The 17,600-nt window shown below is 44.3% G+C and overlaps 1 protein-coding gene across 4 annotated transcripts in view; it reads left to right on the top strand.

Annotated features, from left to right (window-relative positions):
• COL22A1 (collagen type XXII alpha 1 chain) overlaps positions 1–17,600 on the top strand; it is a 327,237-nt gene that overhangs the window by 257,106 nt on the left and 52,531 nt on the right. For all 4 annotated transcript variants that reach the window (XM_063643570.1, XM_063643569.1, XM_055287347.2 and 1 more), the window contains 3 exons: positions 3,017–3,064; positions 9,171–9,284; positions 12,205–12,258. In XM_063643570.1, the coding sequence (XP_063499640.1) occupies positions 3,017–3,064; positions 9,171–9,284; positions 12,205–12,258 (216 nt within the window). The remainder of the gene's footprint in view (positions 1–3,016; positions 3,065–9,170; positions 9,285–12,204; positions 12,259–17,600) is intronic.

Genomic DNA, 17,600 nt, shown 5'->3' with positions numbered 1-17,600 from the left:
CTCATGGCAATGGTTTATTACAGTAAAATGATACAGATTAAAATCAGCCGAGGAAAAAGGTGCACAGGAAGGAGTCCAGGAAAGACCAATACAAGCTTTCATTTGTCCTCTCCCAGTGAAGTTGTGCAGACAGCACTCAATTCTCCCAGTCACAGTGTGTGACAATACTCACAAAGTGTTGCAACCATGGAAGCTCACCGGAGCCTTGGTGTCTAGGGTTTATATTGGGAGTCAGTCACACAGGCATGGAGTGCCCACATGGCCGATCTTAATTACTCAGTCATCATCCTCTCTGGAGGTCGGACTGAGGTGTGTGTCCAAGGCACCCACCATAAATCATATTGTTAGCATTAACTACCTGGCTTGACCCAAGAACACAGGTAAACAAAGACACTCTTACCAGGCAGGACATTCCAAGGGCGTAGAGGTAATTCCCAGGAACCAGGCAGCAGCGTGGACATTTCTTTGGAATGTGCAAGGTTTGGACAACACTGTCACCCAGGCTGGAGTGCAGTGGTACAATCTCGGCTCACTGCAAGCTCCGCCTCCCAGGGTCACGCCATTCTCCTGCCTCAGCCTCTCTGTTAGCTGAGACTACAGGCGACTGCCACCACGCCCGGCTAATTTTTTGTATTTTTAGTAGAGACGGGGTTTCAGCGTGGTCTCGATCTCCTGACCTCGTGATCCGCCCGCCTCGGCCTCCCAAAGTGCTGGGATTACAAGCGTGAGCCACCGCGCCCGGCCGCTAATTCTTAATTACACAGTTCCATCCCTCAGTGGGTAGAGAGAGTGACCCAAAGTGTTTCCCCAATGCTGCACCCACCTGGAGAGAAGCATAGAATTCCTGTTCCAGGATCCTCCTGCTGTGTCACATTGGGTTCTCTGCAAGCACAGCCTGCAGTGGGGATTCCTACGCTAGTGACTGATTGAGGGAGTGCTCTCAGGAGAAACCTACAAGGATGGAGGGAAGCAGGACATGACAGGGGAAAAAACAGTAAAAAATGTGGGTTCAAGTCAAGCCTAGTCCCTGCCTGATCCCACATGGAACTCAGGACTGTGAATGGAACCACAAAGCTGTCCCACCTGGAGGCCAGGCACAGCTCTTTTCACCCTGCCATAAGTCAGTTATTGGCTGTGTAACCAGCACTAGGAATAAAGATGCACCGAGAATGGGGAGGATCTAGGTAGGATGTAAACTGGCATCTACATCCCCACGCTGTCCACTGTTCTCTGAGCCCACTGGGCCCAACAACAGGTGACATGAGTGACTGACTCATAGAAGGCAGAGATGGCAGTCTGCCATATCCTGAGTCCACCTTCACAAGGCCACCGCCTCCATCCACATGCTGGTCCTGTGTGTCTTTTGAGACTTGTGAGGTTTACAGAAATGAGTCACAGCAAGATGTTAATTGTATCCAAGACCACACTGTACCTAGACTGAAAATCCACTCCTCATTCTCTGTCCCTTTGTGACTGGTGCCCAGCCATTGTGTCTGATATAACTCACTCTAATTATGCAAAGGGCTCAATGGCAATGTAAGAATATCCCTAGTAATAGAATGCCAGCAGCATTAAAATGTACCAATTTGAACCATATGAACACTTTCCTATTATTAACTTCCCAGAGGAAACATATACGGCTTCAAAATAAAACACCTTTCCCTTTTAAAAGTTTTAATAGATTACTATAGCAAAGGTTGTCTTTTCTTCAGAGGACGTCACTCAGATAACTGGGAGCGGGGGGTGGTCTTGGCCTTGGCTTTAGCAGCTGCGTCCTAAGTGAGTTTTCACTGCAGTGTGGATAATTCCTTGAGCACCTCCAATCTGATTTAATTCAACCCCAGTCTCTCTCAGGGAATCCTCTCTTTCAATAGCCCAGAACGTTCATTGAATTTCTGAGCATATCAACACAGAAAACACCACCAGCACGTTTCAGGCCACTGCAGCAGTTACCCTGAACAAACTCGTGTTACCTATTTCATGGTTTTGCTAACCACAGGATGGGACAGAAAGCCCATGGGGTCGGGGATGGGGAAATAGCCTGAAAAATTGCCTTGGTTTCAGCCTTCCCAAAATGACAGAGTGGATTCGTAATTCGTGCACCTAAACTCAAACTTAATGAGGAGAAATCACCCACCATGCATTTAGTTGCTACGTCTACCACCTTGCCTCTGCTGCCTGGGTCCTCTGGTATTCCTTTTTCTTTGCAAAATTTAGAATTTTGCAAAGTAGCACATCAGTCTCGAAGTCTTACCTAAGAATCCCTTCTTTCCTTTAGGGTCTGCCTTTTAATTTCCATTTCCCTTCCTAGCATTATGTTCCTTGCACCCAAATATTTTCTGAGCCTCCACCCTGTCTTGGGTTCCAGAATGGCCATGATTGTAAGAGACACAATCCATAGCTCCAAGTCAGGTGGGTTTGAGCATGAATTCAGCCACCTGCAGACTCCTACATACCTTTAGAGGCTCTGTAATTACTCCTGATTTCTGAAATACCCTTTCTGGATTTAAGACTTTTAACCCATAATGACAAATGAAGTTTAAAATGCTGTTTCACCTGGGAGAGCTGAAGACATTGGCTTAAATTCATACTAGGTTGTGAATGACTGATAGTAACAGCTGTTGCTCATTTGGGAGATCCATGACAATCCAGATTGCAAACAGTTTGCCACTTTGCCTCCCACAGTACTCATGTGACCTATCAGGTTTTGATGGTGGTGGGGAAGAGGGACCACTGGGAGAAGAGAAGGGGCAAACAGAAGGAGAGTAGGGATGGCAAAAGGCTGCAGTCAGTCAGACTTGGCTAGGACTGGCAGGCTGTGCAGCTGCTGCCTTGGAGGAGTCTTCTTTCTGTGGCTCCCAGGCTTGGGACATCCACTGGGCTGTCCGTATCCCACGCATGGCACAGTGTGTCATGCATTACGTCACATTTTGAAGGCCTTTTGCTTTCTGAAGATGCCTGGGATTTACTGTCTATATGCGTGTATGTATGTGTTTGTTTCTTTTTACTTTGACAGGGCCTCTCTTCACTACTGTCTCCAGGGGACATAAATCTCTTGGCTAAGGTAAAAGCATACAATAAATGTGCATGTATTTTGAAAATGGTGATGGCGGGATTGGAGATCTTAATAATACGTTGGTTTTTTTTTTTAACAACTCTTTGGTAGTATTAATAATAATAGCAGCACCATTAGTTGACAACTCACCATGTGGCTGGTGATGTGCTAAGTCCACCTGTCCAATACAACAGCCACTGGCCACATGCTTCAATCTAAATTTAAATTAATTAAAATTAAATACAGGCCAGGCACAGTGGCTCATCCCTATTATCCTAGCCTGTTGTGGGGATTGCTTAAGCCTTGAGCCCAGGAGTTTAAGACCAACCTGGGCAACATAGACCTGGTCTCTACCAAAAAAAAATTTTTTTTTAAATTAGCTTGATGTGGTGACATGTGCCTGTGGTTCCAGCTACTCAGGAGGCTGAGGTAGGAGGATCACTTGAGCCCAGGAGGTAGAGGCTGCAGTGAGCCATGGGCATGCAACTGCACTCCAGCCTAGGTGACAGAGCAAGACCCTGTTTCAAAAATAATAAATAAATGCAATTAAAAATTTAGGTGCTTGATCACTCCAACCTCTTTCTTTACACATACTTAATAGCTGCATGTGGCTGGTGGCTGCCTTATTAGGCACTGCAGATATAGAGCAGAACATTATTTGGAGCTATGCTGCACTAAATGTTTAATATGCCTCCCTTATTTAATTTTCACAAATATTCTATGGGGTCAATACTATTTGTTGTGTTATTCAGCATGTAAGGAGCCTGAGATACTGTGAGGGTCAATGAATGGAATGGAATAGAATAGGACATCCTAAGAATACAATCCTTTCTCGCTGACACCAGAGGCTGGCCTTTAACCCAGCCAGGACTAACTCATGTTCTCAAAGGAGGGCCAGTGGCAGAGTCAAATAGCCTGGACCCGGGTCCTGCTGGGCCAGGACCAGAGCACAGGCTCAGTGAGGTGACGTGGGCTGCTGGGCCTTTTAGCCAGGACAAACTCAGATGTGAGTGCAGACGTGACTGGTTTCTAGAACCACATTTGCTTTCCCCACTAGAGGAAAAGTTCCTGAGAGGTTGAACATAACTCGGCCAAGTAGGGCAGGGTGTGGCTGGAGTTACACCTGAAGGCTAAGTTGCACAGGTGCCCAGGTGCCTAACCAAGGACCTGGGGTCTTCAATGTTGAGAGCTGGGAAAGGCTGTGGACGAGGGAGAGAGAGGTAGGGTCTATACTTCAGAAAGAACAGGCGTGCTCCAGTGAGTGAGGGGGCCCCTTCTGCTGTCTGTACTTCAAGCCTGTGTTGTAACTCTGGGTGAAGGGTCGGCACTGCATTTTGTGTGACTGGTCCCTTCCTTCCCTCTTGTTCTCTAAAAGACACTTGGGTGATTTCAGAAAATACCTACTTCATATATGAAGCCAAGGGAGGAAAACAAAAGAAAAAGAAAACCTTCTCGGAAGTCTGGGACGTTCAATCTCACTGCAAATTGAGATGCCTTGATGGGAAAATTACACATTTTATTAAAAAATAAGTAGCAGAACAATCTTTACCAGTTTTTGTTGACAAGTGTGATCGTTTTTTTTTCCACAGTCAAGGACATGACAAGAAATCATTACCTATTGATTCAATCTTTTGTTTATTACAGGCTTTTATTAGCCTGGATTATTTTTCTTAATTCCCTGACTCTAGAAGGAGCTGGGTTTTCATCAGCCACCAGTCCTCTCCACCCCCGAACCTTCACCCGGAGGATTTCACCTCAAGATGTCCCAATCTTTATGTCAGTAATAAGAGTGAGTAGTGAAATGGCTAAGCATCATTCCTCATGGCCAGAGCACTGAGACAGATATTTAGTCAAATCGATACTTCCTCACTAGGAAAGGATGCAGCTGTGCTCATCAGAGCAGCTGGAAACCCCAGAAGGAACGCAAGCGCCTACATGCAGGTTGGCCTGTGGAGACTCACTGGTCCCACAGAGCTGAGCTTTGCCTGGAAATTCTATAGTCAACAGCCTGGGCTGAGTGGATTTGGCCAGGTCTGGGGAGCAGCCTCTGTTCATCTCCCTGTTTTGTGCAGTCAGTGGCTTTCATCTCAATGTTGTAAGTTAGAGTCTCCTGGTCTAGTCTAGGTGGCTGGTGGCAGGTGTCTCCCCTGCTGAGACATCTTGTATTACAGAATATTTGTCTCTGCCCCAGAGAGTTTTATAACTTCATATATCTCTTTCTGACAGTTGGAGAACTGACTGAGTAGTAAGTTCTAAGAGTTCCTGTTAAATGAATGTCCATAGTTGGATCTGTGCCCAAGGAGGTCATCTTAAAATTGTCTCCATTACCCTTGCTGAAATATTAAGTTATGAAATCCTCACAAACAATCCTGTGAGTGGGTTCTGTTGCTATCTGCATTTTACAGATGAAGAGGTTAAGCACAGATGGGCAAGCCACTTGGTCAAAGTCACAGACCTTGTAGTGGCAGAACTAAGACTCAAACCCAGTGTGACCAACTCTGAAGCCTTATGCGTAGCCTCTCTACCATCCGATTTCATCTTTACAAGAGCCGGTACTTCCTGACAACTATCGGATGAAGTCCAGGCAGCTAGTGAGTTCTCTGCCTGTCACACAGAGATTTGGAGATGAAGGCTACGCAACTCTTTGGTAGGAATATTGTAGCGAGGATTCAGATGTCCAGTGAGAAGGTGGATGAAATGACCTAGAGGTCATTTCTTCTCCTGGGAAGCAACGACTGTTTTTTTCTCCACACCAAAGGCTGTAGCATTCCTCCATGTAGTAAGCATTTTGTTGGGTGCTTACTTGGTACTTCAAACCACACAAAGGTACAGTATTACGTGCAATGACATAACAAGCTGAGTTTGTTGAAAATAGTTCAGACTGGCGGGGTGCGGTGGCTCATGCCTGTAATCCCAGCACTTAGGGAGGCCAAAGCAGGTGGATCACTTGATGCCAGGAGTGCGAGATAGCCTGGCCAACATGGGAAAACCCCGTCTCTACTAAAAATACAAAAATTAGTTAGATGTGGTAGCACATGCCTGTATTCCCAGCTGCTCGGGAGGTTGAGGTGGGAGAATTGCTTGAACCCGGGAGGCGGAGGCTGCAGTGAGCCTGGATCACACCACTGCACTCCAAAGCTGGGTGACAGAGCAAGACTCTGTCTCCCCCCCCCGCCCAAAAAAAAAAGAGAAAAAGAAAAGAAAATATCTTAGACCAAAGGAAGGGATAGAGACCAGAGGGAAAGAACATTTATAGATTACATACAATGAACCCTGAAATATGCTAGGCACTTTGTATGCATTATTTTATTTAAATTTCACAACAATCTCCTAAAGTAGGAGAATGACCCATGTTTACAGGTGAGGAAATAGACTCAAAAAGATTAATTGACTTGCCTGAGATAACTCAGAAAGCCCAGAGATTGGGAGCTAGTATTGATGATCAAGGTCATCTGATCTGCAAATGGGGCAAGGCCACAGATTTAGGCAGGAAAATAAACAAAACCGTAATGGCACATGTCACATCTAAAAGTCACTGTGCTTTCACTCTGTGTCAGGTTAGTGTCAGGCATTTTCCACTCATTGTCTCATTTATCGTAAGACTTTGACATCCCCATTTCACAGATAAAGAGACTCAGGGAGATGAAGCCATGATTCCAGGTGGACAGAGGTTTAAGTGGAGTATGGGCAAGCCCATTTGGTTGGAAACACAGCCCTATCCAGTTTCAGTACATTCAGAGAAAGTGTGCATTGTCTTCTGAGCTGGAGTTTGGTTTGGAGCCAGGAGGGACTGGTGGGGGCAGCCCAGGAGCTCAGGAGCCAAGGTGAGCATCTGTAAGACTACAGATTGGGGTGATCTTACCCTATGCTCACTGGATTCCAGAGCTGGGTCAGTGAGTTGAGTCTAGCTCCCTCACAGGTAGGTCTGGGTCTCTGACAGCTCTGGTCTTCAGGAAATAATCCTGCATAGTGTGCAACAGGCCCAGGTTGAGAGCCCTGCCAGAAATTACAAAGACATAGGAAAGTTGTAAGATTTTTGTATTACTCAGATATAATATTTTTATGTTATGGATCCCACTGCAAAGAATGGCTTCCTATCACCAGGGCACCCTTCAAGTCCAGAAATATCTCAGTGGCTAGAATTTTTGGTGTCATCAGGCTAGTTCCATTTGCATCCATCCATCCATCCATCCATCCATCCATCCATCCATCCATCCACAGTTGCAATGTTTCATGGATGCATCTCAGAGTACAATAAGAAATGGTCTACAAAGAGGCGAGCTCCTTTCAGCTCTGCTACTCTTTCAAGCAAAATACAGATATCAAAAGCAGCTCATCTAAGTAAACTGAATATCTCATGCACTCTTGCTTTATATATCCCAATATTTAACTCTTCCCACCCTCCAAATAATCCAATCAGCTTTGCAAACTAACCACTAAAGGAAGATGGCACAAGTCGCCAGAATGTCAGGTGGACAGTTCATTGGTTGATCGGTCAGTCAGTTGGTTAGTTGGTTGGGTTGCCTGATTCATTCATTTATAGCACTCATGCCCTGTGGAAGAATATTTGCTATGAATTTGGCAAGCAAAGATCATTCTACCTCTGTCCTCTTGAGTGCTTACACCTTCTGTTTGCCTGGTGGAGAGAGGATGGAATAAAAGACCATTCCAACAGGGAGATTAGTACTTTAGTAGAGAGGATTCCTGAGATTTCTGGGAGCAGGAAGAGCCTGTCCCCATCCTGAGGCAATCAGGAAGGCTTCTTGGAGGGGGAGACTTCTAAAGAATCTCCAAAGACTGAGTAGGTGAAACAAGTAAAAGGAAGGTGGGCCATTCAGAGATGCTTTTGTGATGGAAAAACTTTACCATCCTGAAATCGGAGACCAAGAAGAAAACTAAATCACCTGCAGCTTCACCTCATGGACTATCAACAGTGCAGCTTCCATGCATTTTTGCAGGTCCCTTTGGTGGGGCTTCCAAAAGACCATAGTTAGTGCGTGTATTTGTGTCAGTTGACAGCGTTGAACTGAGAGCTCTTCAAGACACACACTCACTGTGGTCCCAAACTTAGCACAGTGCCCGATACATAGTAGGTGGCTTTCAAGTATTTTTTCAATGAGTGAGTGACTGAGTGAATAAATAAATTAACAATAATGGCTAAATGTGTGGGCATTATCTATCTATATGTATCTATGTATCTGTCTATCTATCTATCTAATCTTTCTTGAGAGTATTCTAAGTGCTTTACTTGTGTTATCCATTAAACTCTTGTCACAAGGAGAGAGGCAGGGTGGATGAGAGGGAGGATTAGAGAGAAGGCCATGGAGGAGGCAAACCAAGAGGCAGGTGGATGAGGCAGGCTGGAGTACAGTCAGGTGAGTTTTATTTGGCACATAGTGTGCTCCAAACTGTAAGATCTGACAAATCAGAAAACACATGCTCTGGGCTCAGAGGACTTTAAATTTACTCAAGGAGCAATATTTACCTGCCTTAAAGAAGTAGAACAAAGCCCAATTCCAGGGAACATTTGTTAAATGCCTACCTTGGGTAAAAAATAAAGCTAAGCATGGTCAGAATCGGCATTGTGTCACAGAAACAAAATCCCAAGGGTGTGTGCCTGTTGCCTTGTTTATCCTTCTTCCTTGTTCAGAAACCACTTGACTTGGGCAAACGCAGAACAGAGAATTCAGCTCCCAGCTTGGCCTCTAACATCAGGGACAGAGCATGCTATTTTTAGTAATACTAAATGTTTGTATTAAATCTGCACTGTTAATGTTTTCAGCTGCTCACAGATCATTTTACATGAATTTTTGACATCATTTCCTCAGGCTATCCTTCCAGAAGTCTGGGTGGAAGTAGGGGAAATGGAGGAATATCCAGATATGTCAGTGCTGAAACCTAACTTTTAGTTAAGAAAGGGAAAATGCAAAGTTTAGACACAAGAGTATTTGGATCATGACTCAGTCCACCTATTTGCTTTTCTATCTTCTCTGGTATTTAAAAACCAAATCTCCATCTGGAGAGGTAGCAGCCAGGGCTACTTTGCTTTGCTTTGCTTTGAAACTGTATTTGCTAGTCATTCTCTCTTTGTCCCCCCCTCTCTCCCCACTCTCAGGATGTGTGCAATGACTGCCCTCCTGGCCCCCCAGGCCTCCCTGGTCTACCAGGTTTTAAAGGGGACAAAGGTGTCCCAGGAAAGCCAGGGAGAGAAGGCACAGAAGGGAAAAAGGTAAGGAGAAAAGAGGAAACTCGATTTTTATCATTACGATGAAAATATCATTCTGGAGATCTCGTATTGCCCCATCTGCCTCCGAAGCTGTTCAGGGTTTGAGGGGTTCAAGATTCAAAATAGATGAAGAGTACTGGGTTGTGAGACACAACTATGGAAATGGTAGGAAGTAGGTATCTATGGGTCTTTGTCACTTTAAGAAGATGTTGATTGCGACTTTGCAATACATGCTGACACCTGGAAACATATACTCATTCAGTTACATTCCTTTCCACCGTGTCTTTCTCCCTTCCTTTCTTTTGTCATCCAACAACTTTTCTACTATGTAATAGCCATCAGGATAGGCACTTCAGACTCATAGATCAATCAATGGATCCATCCATTCATGCATGCGTCCAATCCCTTGTCATTACCTGTTTATGACACCCCATTACATGTGTCTTATATGTCAGTCAACATGTAGACAATGCGGAAGTTCAGAAGAAAAAGGCTGAGACCCTATTCTAAAGAAGTTCACGGTCTGTCCTGGAGCAAAACAGAGGTAGGGAGTTTCATGGGTGCTGGGGAAATAGAATTGAAAACAAAATCTCCTCCCAACCCAGAAAACTTCTTCACAAAGGTAGAAGAGAAAGAAAACCATTTTAATATTGAATTACATTTAAACTAGAATATAATGTGCATTACAGACAATCTGCTGAGAGATGGTAAGGACAGGATGAAATCTCGCTCTTTTATATAGCTAAGCAGATAAAGTCCATTACAGACATTTTCTCAAGATAAGCAATAATTAGTCCTCAAGTAGGAGGTCTTGACAGTGCTATTTGTCACATGCGTTCATCTTAGATTCACCTGGTAATTCAGATGGCCCTCTGTCTTAGCTAATTGGCTTTATCCAAAGTGAAAATAAACTTCTTGCATCTTTATGTAAGAAGATAGTGTTGCAACTTGGGGAGATAACATCCCCTAGAAATTGGGAGATAGAGGTGGATCTTCCTTGCTGATCATATTTCACAGAGATGGATCCTAACTCCTAGACAAAGACATTCGTGCGTCATCAAACTGGAAAAAAAAAAGCCTTCTTTGCCTTTTAAAAGGATTTACACACACTTCAAAGAGACAGATAAAGAACTGACAATGATCAGCTTTCTAAAGTAAATGCTTTAAGAAAAAGGCTTAGGTGAGATTCTCTTTCTTTTCAAAAAAGAGAGAATTAAGCCTCTTATTTGTAGTTTGTATTTTACCCATACATGGCACAGGGAATACAAACACAGATGCGAAAGATGACCTTTATTCTGACTCTCTGAGCCTTAAGCAGTGCTTGTTCCCTTTCCACCAGCTCAGCTATGCAGGATATTTGAGCATAGACCCCATGGGTGTGCCACAGTCCTCGAAATTTCTCCATACGCTCTGGAACCCTGGAAGGAAAAGGGGCCAATCCTAAAGCTGATTTGACTAAGAGTAATTTCACCTAATTAAATTCTCCTGGTGATCAACTTATTAAAAACAGGCATTTATTTGATTTGCAGCATTTCTTGTATCATATTTTATCAGATAGTAAATAAACATGTTTGAATGTTCTTACATCCATGCCATGGGTCTTTCCCATTGTCTTCATTTTAAACAGCTCAGAAGATCATTTAGTTCATTAAGATAGATGGGTCTTTAGGAGTTTATTCCAGGAGTCTTAACCTCAAAGATTCTTGATACCAGTGCAGAGGCTGTCAGGGTGGCATTTCTGAATCACTTAGGGAGATGTTTAGATCAGTCTTTTCCACACCTTTCTACCACAGTTGCTTTACATCAAATCACTGGGAATGAGGCTTGTATTCTGTGTGTTTACTACAACTACTACACAGTGATTCTGATGTTCAGAACCACTCAATGTTCCACAACTCCTGGCAGGACCTGGCAGGGGGCTGCGAACCCCCACCCTCCCACCTGGGTAGTCCTTTCTCAGCATCAAGCAGCTGACACTCCAGGTATTACAGAACTTAGAGTGAAAATAACCATAAGAAAATGGTTATGAAAATAACTATAAAGAACATGCAATGTGTGCCAATATAATTATACATGCACATATATTTATAAAGCACAAACACACACACAAACAAATGAGATCCTACATAATTCAGACTCTATTTCTTAGTGCAGCACACTATTTCTCTCTTCTCAACTGTATTAGTTATCTATTACTACATTATAGATTGCTCCAAAACTTAGTGGCTTCAAACAACAAATATTTATTATCTCAAATTTCTGGGGCAGAAATCCAGAAGTGGTTTCGCTGGGTTGCTCTGGCTCAGGTCTTTCATGAGGCAGTCATCTCAGGGTCCATCTGGTGGAAGACCCCCTTCCATCCAGGTTCACTCTTGTGGCTGTTGATGGAGACCTCAGTTCCTTACCACATGGGCCTCTCTGCAGAGCTGCTGTAGTGAGATCAAGACATGGAAACTGGTTTTCCCCAAAATGAGTGGTTGGATAGAAAAAGTGCAAGGTGGGGGGTGGGGGGTGGTGGCAGGCCAAGGTGGGAGTGAGCCATCTTATACCCTAATCTCAGCAAGTACACACCATCACTTCTGCCATGTCCTGTGGGCCATATAGACCAACCCTGGAACAAACAGCAGGATGGCTGCTCTGGGTTGCAAATATGGGAGGCAGGAGCGAGCCATCAGGCTATCTTGGAGACATACCAACTAACCATATTAATGGTGGGTCATGCCATGGTTGCACAGCCACACTCAGTACTACCACTTGCCTATACCCTTTGCTCAGACAGGCTAGGGGCACGGGTAGCTGCCGGGAAGTCCCAGTGGAAAATCAGTGAATGGAGGTGCGAGGCTGATGGCTTGATGATGACCCTGGATGTGGGCCAGATACTCATTACTGTTTACTTTTTGTTTTTCTTGTGTCCCTGATACAGGGAGAGGCTGGGTCTCCAGGCCTACCAGGGCCCCCAGGAATAGCTGGACCACAGGTCAGTGAGACTTCATAACCATCTGCATGGGTCTATTCTGCTCATCTCAATGGTTAATCTCAATTTAAGGAAGAGTGATGGCCAGTGTAAAGGAGTGGTTTTAAAATCAGAAAACCCCTGTTCTAGGTCTAAGCATGGCACTGACTATCCTACTGACCATGGGCAGATCACTTCAACTTGTGGAATCTCAGTTGCTCATTTATAAACAACTGCGTGTTGGAAAGCATGAAACGCATGGAAGAATTGGACTGTGTGGGACCTACTGGTTAAGATATGAGTTTTGTGGTCAGACACCTCCACTTAACTCCCAGCAATGACAAAAATACAAATGGTGTCAGAGATTTGTTAAAATGGAATGATGTGATACATAAAAAGGATGTGACACTCAGTTGAAAAATACTAGGAAAGTGCTTTTTGAATGCAAGCGAGCGCTGCTATTCTCATGTGAGTGATAAGGCATCTGTCTACAAGCAGCTCTGTGGCTCTGTGGTTTCCCAAAGCCAGGGAGGCCGGCCTGAGAGAAAGGGGGGTATAATCTCAACCCCAGAATAAGCAGGGAAGCTCTCTGGCTGTCAAAACAAGTGTCCTAGGGCTGGGGCTCTTTGAGCTGTTGGTGGTGATAGTATTTAGCTCTAAGAAGAAAGTGCCTGAGTGCTGGTATGGGGGCAGATAGACTCATACCCTCATTCCCTTCCCACTGTCATTGGTGCTCCCCAGAGTGTGCTCCCTTATCTCTTGTGGCCTCTGTGCTGCTGCAGACTGAACACCGTCCCCACCAACACTCAGGGCCAAATGTGTCCCTGTGTCTCTTCCCGAGGCCTGGCTGGACATAGCGTGCCTCATCTGATAGAAGAGGTGGCATAACATTGTCACTAGGAGAGAAAGCTCAGAAGTCTGTCCTTGAGGTTAGAATTCCATCTCAGCTGTGTGACCTTGGAATAGTTTCTTAACCTCTCTGGCCTTTTGTTTCCTAAAGTTAACTAGGGACTATGAAAACTATGACCCTACAGGCTTATTACTGTGCCAACTGCGGGCAAAATGCTCCCATCAGTGCCTGGTACATTGTATCAACTGAAGAATGACAAAGTGTGGCTATTGTGATACCTTGGTTGTTGTCTCCTTGGTTGAAAAGAATTTAAACAAGAGACACACAGCAAAGGAGATGCAACATCGAGTAATTTATTGCAAAAGAAATAGAATACTTTGAAGGTTAGGGCAGAATAGACAGTACGCCTGAGAGAGAGAGGATTCAGGGTGGGCTGCTCGTAAGGATGAGATAGCAAAGACCAGCACTAGGGAGACTCCCTATATGGGAACGTTACATGATTATTCATAAGGAGGTAGGAAGAGGCGTTACTCATAAGCATGTTCTGAGTGGTCCTCTGGGTGTACATGTGCAGTAGCTGTACATGTTTGTTCGTACGTCACATGTCTCATTAGCATCTTAAATCTCCACCCAGGATTATGTTTTTTACCATTATAATGAGCAAAGTGTCAGTTTGAGGATGGGCAAAATCAAAGTGCACATGCTGTCTAGAGGGGAAAGTCCCTACTGAAGATAGCTTTGCGTGGATGAGCTCAATTATAATGTGAATGCTGAGGCTTACTGTGTTGCTTGAACTTACTGTCACCACGGTTGCTGCATCCCGAGAACACGATTACTTCCTTAACTACCTATCCTGTCTCATGTCCACAGACTTGGAAAGGAGATCTTTATTTCTCACATAGGATTGCACTTGCAGGCTGTCCATCCCGCAGGCTGGGAAGCATAGCCTCCAGCAGAAACCAAGAGCAAGTGCCTCAAGGGAAGGGTAAAAGCAGCAGGAATGTATGCTGAGCAGGCTGGCCAAATGAATGTATTTGAAAAGCTATAGAAGAAGTCATGAAACTTTATGGAAGGAGAAACATGTGCATGGGAAATTGAATTTCATGCCTCATAATGGGTCATGTGTTCAAAAATGGCAGCATTAGCATGATCCAAGGGTGGAGTTTTTAAAGTTTTGAAACCTCTGACATCAAAAGGTAAAGCAGAAGACATGAAAGCTTTGACTACACATGCTCTGTGAGTTGGCCAAAACTGGTGCAGAGATGGTGGTCAGGCTGGGAACTCAGTTTTTAAGGATTTTCTGGGTCTCCTTGGCCAAGAGGGGGTCTGTACAGTTGGTTAGGGGGCCTAGGATTTTATTTTTATTTCTCAATTGTAAGTGCTCATTTGACATTAGCTTTTTTAGCCCTTGTGGTCACAGTGGTGGCAGCCGCATATTTAGGGTGAGGATTTGGGAATAAAACTTAAGAAGCCAAAAACCTCGGCAACCTAGATAAATAATACTTTAATGCAATATTTTATAAAATTTAAAAGTAATGCAATCATTTCCTGAGGAACAAAATATCAAAATTTAAAATAAAGACACGACCCAACCCTCCACTTGAATGACCTACCTAACTCACTTCTGCCAAATTCCAGCAGTGTCAGATACCTGTGTTCATTTACATTTTGTTATTTCAATCATCTTTAGTTATTTTAGATTGACTTTGACTTTTAAAAATACTGCATAGGGGTCAAGCCCAGTGGCTACTACCTGTAATCCCAGCACTTTGGGAGACTGAGGCAGACAGATCACATGAGGACGGGAGTTCAAGACCAGCCTGGCCAACATGGTGGAACCCCATCTCTACTAAAAATACAAAAATTATCCAGGGATGGTTGTGCACATCTGTAATCCCAGCTACTTGGCCAACATGGTGAAACCTCATTTCTACTAAAAACAGAAATTAACCAGGTGTGGTAGCATTACCTGTAATCCCAGCTACTCGGGAGGCTGAGGCATAAGAATTGCTTGAATCCGGGAGACAGAGGTTGTAGTGAGTGAAGATCGTGTCACTGCACTCCAGCCTGGGTGACAGAGTGAGACCCTGTCTCAAGAAAAAAGAAATTAAAAATAAAATAAAATAATATACCTATGCAATCTATCTGTCTATCTATCTATCTATCTATCTATCTATCTATCTATCTATCTATATCTATCTATCTATATTGCATAGGGATATTATTTCTCTTGGCTTCTCAGCAAGAGGTATTCAGTACCCAAGGTGAGTGATTCACTTTCCTTACCCTAGGCCCAGTCCTGGAAAAGGGTGTTGGCACTGTTATTATGACTGGTAAAAAGCAAGCAAAAAAACCAACAATTCTATGTTGTGACAACAGTACCAGCCTTGTGGTGTATCAGGATGGAAAACACCCAGGTCTCCCAGACCCTAGCTGGCAGGTTAAGACGTCTAGCGATCGTGACCCATGGACTGTGAAGATTTAGAGGGTTTTGACAGAGACAAGACTCCTGCATCAGGAGTTATAGATATCAGATCTCAGTGCAGATAGAACAAGAGATTTGCCCAGGGCAGTGTTAGATTGAAAGGCATCAGGAATGTGCAGCGTCTTCAAATGTTGGAGCTCCTTACTGGACATGACCTTCTCTTTCTGGGATCGCCAGCTGAGACCAAGCTTCTTGCCCTTTAATTTCAAATTTTACCTGATCCTTAAGTAACCTTTGCTGTCAACTTGCTGGCTGCTGGGCTTAGCCTCTGCTGAGGAGGAATTGCCTTTTTTTTTTTTTTTTTTAAGATAGAGTCTTGCTCTGTTGTCCAGGCTGGAGTGCAGTGGGACAATCTCAGCTCACTGCAACTTCCACCTCCCAGGTTCAAGCGATTCTCCTGCCTCAGCCCTCTGAGTAGCTGGGACTACAGGTGCATGCCACCACATCCAGCTAATTTTTGTATTTTTAGTAGAGACGGGGTTTCACCATGTTGGTCAGGCTGGTCTCAAACTCCTGACCTCTTGATCTGCCTGCCTTGGCCTCCCAAAGTGCTGGGATTACAAGCGTGAGCCACCGCACCTGGCCAGAATTGTCTTTATTCAAAGAAGTAAAAGCATATCAATTAAACAGATAAGGAGTTAGCTCCATTAAGTATGGACTGTTTTCTCCTTCAGCCCAAGCCTGCTTGCAGTGCTGATGTTTTCAGTAATGGCCCTGCTTTTGTTCCCTTATAATTTGCTTCAACGGAGGGTTTGTTCCTTTAAATATTTTGAGAATAGAAAGCTTCCATCCAGAAAAAAAGAACAACAATTAGTGCTGCATCTGAAAGACAGGGGTTCTTCTTGCTCCATTTAGGAGCTGATGGTCACTCCAACCACGAGAAGTCCTTGGGGCATGTGGTCTAACCCTGCATGATGAGCCCCAGGCGGTTGCGTTGGGCAGAGTGCTCAGTGTTCCAGGGAGCAGGTTACTATCTCTTGCAGTGGTCAGCATGATGCTAGGAGGCAGAGCTGTTGTTTCACTTTACAGATGAGGAAACTAAGGTTTAACAAGATTAAATGCCACAGCTACAAAACTAGCGGGTGGTGTAACTGGGGTTGACCCCTACTAGTCCAAGTTCAGTACCCCAAGTAGTTATTGTCTTGTCATACTCCTTAGTAAGAGCTGATACCAACACCAGCACCCAGGACAGCTCCTAATGGGGTGCAATGCTTTAGTCTACACTATATCTGCTAATGCTCCTGTCTGCAATAGCTGCCCCTTATCACCACTTACTGTTGAGAAAATGCATCACAGAAGGGTTAAATGTGTCCTCCAAGGACTCAGTCTATTGTGGTTCTTGGCTTCAAACCCAAGTCAGCTTCTATGCTTGTCATTTACCCCACACCACTTTCCAGAAAATAGAAAGACTGTTTCATTTCCTCTCTGTTCAACTTCATTTATCAAACAGTATCTCCACTAGACTTGGGAATGTGAAGATGAGTATGTAAACTGAAAATGCTACCCCTGATGGAGTATTTACAATCATTGTCAGCATCCTTTCATAACCAAAGGCTCTGGGCATTCATTGGTCTCATGCACTGCCAAGAGGGTTTGGTTCCTTTGTTTGCAGTTGCAATGCAGCATCAGGGAAGCAGCTTCCCCAAGATTTATCTTACAGATTTGTAGCTGCTGTCTTCAGTGGCCGGCATGAGGAGGTTCATGCCACACGGTCAACTACAGAGCTCCATTCTAGGACTTTGAACTCGCATAAAACACTGACTTTAAGATGTAGGGTCTGGAGATTGTTGCTGCAGTTGTGATTATGATCCGTGTAAAGGAGGAAGAAGCAACAAGATGGTAGCCACAGCAATGACCCTGGGAGCATGTATTCTACAGAGTCAGATGTAAATGCCTTGTCTGGGTTGGAAATGATGACTATTCTGTCCCCTACAAAAAGCGTTTTTATTTCCTCCTTATAGCATGTTCACCAACCAGTAATAGGACCTAAAGGGGGCCTGGCATGGCCCCAGAGACACTCAATGAGCAAAA

The sequence above is a fragment of the Symphalangus syndactylus genome, chromosome 7, assembly GCF_028878055.3.
Source record: "Symphalangus syndactylus isolate Jambi chromosome 7, NHGRI_mSymSyn1-v2.1_pri, whole genome shotgun sequence".
NCBI lineage: Eukaryota > Metazoa > Chordata > Mammalia > Primates > Hylobatidae > Symphalangus > Symphalangus syndactylus.
Note: the sequence above shows the minus strand (reverse complement) of the source record. Positions and strands in the feature narration are given on the sequence as shown.